A 6,000-nucleotide genomic window follows, 5' to 3' on the forward strand; every position below is an offset into this window, starting at 1 on the left:
GCTTCACTTAGTCCAGTAAGCCTTCTTCAGTCAACTTCTCCCTTCTGTAAATGTATAAACTAGCACCTCTTGATCACTCATGTGATGCCCAAGGATGGTGTCTGTCTGCTCAGTCACCCTCCAGGTTCGCTTATCCCCCCCACTGAACTCTACACTCCTTCAGAAGATAAGTTTGTATTGCCCCTGGCATTTGACCCATATGCTATGTAGGAGCCCTCAGAATATTTAGGGACTAAACTTCACATTTCCAAAGCATTTCAGTGACATGTTAAATGATTACATTATTAAAAATTAAATTTAATTACTTTATCAGTTTGTTGTTCTGTGGTGAAATTCCTTTACAGGTATAACTCTACAAGTCTAAAAGCTACCATATGCTCATCTGTGACCAAAGAATTTGTCAAAGAGAGAAAAACTTAAGAAAGAATTCTTAAAATTCTCTTTCATGTCAGCAGGAAATAAAAAATTAACAACCTATACACTGCCCCAAGTTCACATCCCTCATTATTTTTTTTTCCCCAACTTGAAACTCCTTTTTTTTTCCTATAGAGGCACAGAGCTTGCTAACTCTTTTCCATCTTTGAAATTGCAAAATGAAAATTTAGGTTCCATATCTGAAAGAAAGATGATGATACAGACATAAAGAAATGATGCTATGTGTGAATCACAGAAAACAGCTGAAGCAAGCCAACTGAAATGTAAGCTATTGAAAATAAAATTCCATTTGCCAAACACATCAGCCAGTCTCTTAAACCAGTAATGTCACTGTCACAGTTATGCTCATGTACACCTTTGGGGCTTACCCCAAATCACAAGTCAAATGTTCTCCGCTCTTACAAAGGCCTGGTCCTAACCTAAAATCTAAGCACCACTAACAGTGAGAAAATTCCAAAAGCAAGACCAGAGCTCTCTGCTCTACCCTATGTTCATCACCCCTGAAAAATTACATTTATTTCTAAAATACAAAGACAAAAGGCAAGGCAACCAGTAAATGAACAATTATGAATTGTTTTCTAGTTTAACAGCTACCATTACCATTCAGCGCTATTTGATAAAAACCTAACAGTTTATTTAGAATATAATGCATTATGCAAAAGAATCTTCACTGTGCAAAAGATTCACACAGATTTCCTTTAATTAATAAACCCCTACTTAATTTTTAATACAGTATGATTTACAAAAGTTCAATTTACTTAAAACCTTCAGTAACTCTGCTAGGGCATAAAGGAGTACGTGCCTGCTTTTTTCCCAACAATGAGGCAAATTTGCCATTAAAATTTTTTTCCAAAGGTCACCTTGAACCCCACCCACCCCCCAAAAAAAACCCACTGATATTCATTATCTGTGTGAATGTATCTAAACCACAAGCAAATAAATCAGCCATGTTACCAAGCACAAAGCTATTGAGGATTGTTAAGATTTATTTTCAGGTGCCAGTGAGACTAAACAAAGATTGTAAGGAACAAAACAAATAGAAGGAAACTCGGGGAACAAATTAATACATTGAACCATTATCTTAACAGCAGCACTCCCTATAGAACAAACTGATGAAACTATCAAAAAGCACTTCTCAAAGCAACAATTTTGCATGTCAAAAAAAAGAGAGAATTAACCTAGACTAAATATATAAATAACAGTATGTTCTGTGTTAAGCCAGTAACAAAGAAACCCCTTAGTGCAGTAAAACAAAGTCCTGTCAAATCCCCATTTTTTACAAAGAAGCATGAAGATCCTTTCACAATGGTTTAAACTGTATTTATAGTAACAGAGTGAAGACTTGAGATAAAAGTCAAAAGGATTAAAGTCAAAGCCCCAGCTCGACATGAGTTATGGTTTTGATTTTTATTCTTATTGTGGGCTACAAATATTAAGACAGAAGACACTTCCATGTGATTGTGGGATCCTCTGAGACTCTACAACCTTAGACGAGCAGATAAAACAGATGAAAATGCATCTGGTTTGGGAGCAGACTCCATATTAAATGGCCCTGCGCTAAGTAACAACCACAACTGCAGAAGGCCGAGGGGGAGGGGGAGAGGCTGAGGGCTGAAATTTCTGCAATTGATGAAGGGCAGAAAGAAAAAAAGGGGGGGGGGCAAATTTGTCATATTACTATTTTAAAATGGCAGCCTGTTAATAATCACCACATTCCTGAAAATACAGGGGAATTATGCCACCAGTCCTCCTTTCCTAAGATAAACAAGCCCACCACATCCAAACAGGACATACTTCTATGAGAAAATTGGTGGAGCTTGATAGCTACATCTCTATCTAAAACAAAATCCCTGGAGCTGCCACTCAGTTTACAGATTTGGATGCCGGATACTTTTCTTACAAAGAAAGAAAACCAAAATTCTGTTGTTTAAGGGAAGTTCTAAGTTACTCTGGAAAGAACTGCTCTTCCTTATACATTTTTCTTAAAAATGAATACCAAGCTACACTTCAATATGAGCTTTTGGTCTCAGTTCAAAAAATCTATTTTGCATTTCCCCTGCCCTGATATCCTTTCGTTCAAGATAATCACATGCAAACACACATACATACACACCAGTAGAATATACATATGTACATATATACACACACACATATAGATATACACACATATGTATATAGATATATAAAAGTATACATGGCATATTTTTGAAGATTATTCTTAATGTTAATTTGGATACTTTCTCTTTAGTTCATATATTGCAAGAACCACATACTGAGCTGCATATTTTCTATTGATCTTGAGTCTTTAGTTTTAAAATCAGACATCTGGTTTAACATTTGATGGAGAAAAGGCTAAAAATTCTTTACCACTACCACAGCATAATCAGCAGGGGCAGTGTGAAAATATAAAATAGGACTTCTATCACAGAAATGCACACAAAAAAAGGCATTTCTTTTTCACTTAGTATAATACTATCACTTTTAAGAGTAAAAATGTTTCTCGTGCAAGTTTGGAAGAGAGTTTGTCTACATGCATTCACATAACCATAAAGAAAATATGAAAAACTGTCACTATTACTCAAATGGAATCATTTCTCCTTTTTTACCAAATAAGTTAAGAATGATCATAAGTCACTATTATAAATGGCAAATTTCTGAAAAAGATATTTACAGTAACAATTATTTGCTCCTTTATTCAGTATTTGATTTCAACTGTCAACATTTTGAATACATACACATTTGTACAACTACCAGGGGAAAAATAACTTGAACCAAATTGAAAAATTACCATAACTACTAGTTCAATATGTCTGGTTAAAACAGAGACATCTGGTCCATCATTAATTCTTTTGTGTTGATGACCCCTAGCGTGTCTTTTTCCATCAATGAACTTTGCAAGAGGAAAATGAAACTTTTAACAAAAAACATGTAACTCCGAAACCGATTTCGAGATTTATCACTCCAAGACAATTATATCAAATAAAGTGTAGTACTTTCAAGAATAGCAACATATACTGATTGAATACAAATGGTTAGCTTTAAATTCCATCAGAATACTGTTATTTATTAAGAATTCTCTGCAGGCAGATATAGCTAATTCATGAACCAATATTTTAAAATATTTATAAATCAACTCATTGTTCACTTGTTTAAAATATATACACTGAAGCTCTATAATAGTACTTGACTGCCACTCCAAGGAACTGGAATAATGCATTTTCAGAAGCGGTGCACACCCCCCACACAATTCTGAATTAATGGCTGAGCAAACAATAAATAACCTACTCTGCTCTAGCAAAAATCCAGTGATAACATCAATCTGGCATTTACTTAACACTGCTTACTTTTCACATATTCCTTACAAATAAGTTCACTCTCCCAGATGCAGTTCATTAGAGAATGACTATTACCTGCCCATTCATCCACGGAGACTGAGTGATTTAGCGATTAACAGGACGGCAGATAAAGAGAGAAATCATAGCATACACTATTACAAATTAAAAATGAATAAAGGGGCCCGGCCACTTCAGCTACCAATAACTAGACTGCAATTAAGAAGGACTTCTGTCACTTCTGCGCAGGGCAATAGGGCCAATTATCTAAAACCTTTTGCCAGAATCCAGAAACATACCAGCAAGGCCCTTCAACCAAACTCAGATAATTACTTTTGACAAATGTTCTCCTTGAACATGATGTAGTTACTCAAAAGCTTAAAAAAAAAAAAAAAAAAAAGAAAGAAAGAAAGAAAGAAAAGACCACAGTTATAGTAAAACAATCTTTAAAAGTCAACCCAGTAACATATCCTGGGGTTTTCAGCTCCCCCCACCCCCACCCCCGCTGCATGCAGCCTGCTTTCTTTTGGTCAATTTATAACAGATAGTAAGTTGGTGAATAAATATTTAATTTATGCAACCGAAAGCCTGAAAGGCTAAGCTTCAAATGTAATGCCTTGCATTCCCGTGAGACACACGGTACAGAAATATCCTTTAAAAAACACACACACACACACACAAAAACAAAAAACCGTTTACAGCTGTCCGTTAAAAGAAGATGAAGGAAAAAAAAAAGAGAAAAACCCACACGTACACATACATCAAACCAAAGACGCCGACGCCCCTCTGCCAACCAGCATTTCTATAGAGACATTCTTTCGCTGATTAAAACGTAAGCTCCGAAAGGTTAAAGAAAAGGAAAAGCAGCGAAGTAACACCGCCCAGGAAGCCAGCAGCGAAACACACCTAGCTGTACACTCTTCATAACCCCCCGCTACAAATGACACTGACTCAACTTCACGAAACACACACACACACCCGGACAAACATACTCACAAATGGCACACACGTGCACGGAATGTACACACAAACATCGGGCTGAGCACAATACCTACAAACACCAACGAACTTGAGCCACACAAAACCTGCACGTATCAGTGTGCATACATAATGCACACGACACGGCACACAGAGCCGCCACGACGGAGCCCACATGCAACATGCCCCACAAGTCCGGGTCGGACACACACCGGGCATGCACGTGTGAAATGTATGAACTCACAAACGTCGAAACCCACACAGACCGTGCACGGAGAGTTATCGATGGAATTCCGGGGGGTGGAGGGGCCGGGAGGGAGTGGTAATTGCCACACAAAGGTCTCCGGAGCGGCAGAGCGAAGTGGAGCGCGGCCGAGCGCTCGGAAATTCCCCGGCGGAGGAGGCACGGCCGAGCCCCGAGAGCGAAGTACCGGGAGAAGTGTCCCGGGCGGTCCCGGGCGCGGCGGGCGCCGGGCTCCCCGAGATAATCGCTGTGCCCCTCCGCGCGCGCACGCACACACACACTCACAGGCACACACACACACACTGGGGCCCCCGGGCGAGCCCACTCCCGCAGAATAACAAAGAGCGGGAGCCCGGCGAGCTGGCGGCGGCTCCGGCTGGAAGCGGCCGTCTCCGCCGGCACGGGCCGGCGCGGGGCGGCGGGCGGGGGGCGGTACGTACCAGGCGGGCAGCCTCGGCCCAGGTGCGGTCCTTCTTCTTCCTCTTGTCTTTCATGTTTGCATCTCATTGATGGTTCTGCTGATGACGTGGGGGATTCCACGGGGTGCTCGGGGTTCGGGCGCCGAGACAATGACCCAGTGACCCGGTGACCCGCACTCGCTCCGCGGGGGGAGGCGCGCGGGCGGCGGGTGGGAGGGATGGAGCGAGGGGGTGGGGTGGGGTGGGTGGGGGCGCGCGGGCGGCGGCGGCGCGCGACGGGCGAGCCGGGGGCGGGGGCGGCGGCGGCGGCGGGGCCGGGGCCGGAGCCGAGGCCGGGGGCGGGGGCGGCGCCGGCCGGGCTCGCTCGTGCGGGGCTTGCACTGCGCCGCCGCCGCGGTGACAGCTCCGGGGATGCTCCGCTCGGCCCCGCTCACAACAATACACTCTGACGTCACGGGGAATGGCGACGCGGCCGCACACTCGCCGCGCTCACACTCGCCGCGCTCACACTCGCCCTCTCTCGCGCGCGCACACCCGCGCACACTCGCCGCGCGCCCCCCACTCCAGCCACGCCCTGAAACCTCGGAGACCC

General features: G+C 42.9%; 1 protein-coding gene across 1 annotated transcript in view; it reads right to left on the bottom strand.

The window, feature by feature from the left end:
• Positions 1-5,563, bottom strand: part of ASXL3 (ASXL transcriptional regulator 3) — a 196,102-nt gene extending 190,539 nt beyond the window's left edge. The window contains exon 1 of the mRNA XM_055559041.1: positions 5,430-5,563. Coding sequence (XP_055415016.1) covers positions 5,430-5,483 — 54 coding nt within the window. The 5' untranslated portion in view covers positions 5,484-5,563. The remainder of the gene's footprint in view (positions 1-5,429) is intronic.
• Between the last annotated feature and the right edge of the window lie 437 nt (positions 5,564-6,000).

The sequence above is a fragment of the Bubalus kerabau genome, chromosome 21 (genome assembly GCF_029407905.1).
Source record: "Bubalus kerabau isolate K-KA32 ecotype Philippines breed swamp buffalo chromosome 21, PCC_UOA_SB_1v2, whole genome shotgun sequence".
Lineage (NCBI taxonomy): Eukaryota > Metazoa > Chordata > Mammalia > Artiodactyla > Bovidae > Bubalus > Bubalus kerabau.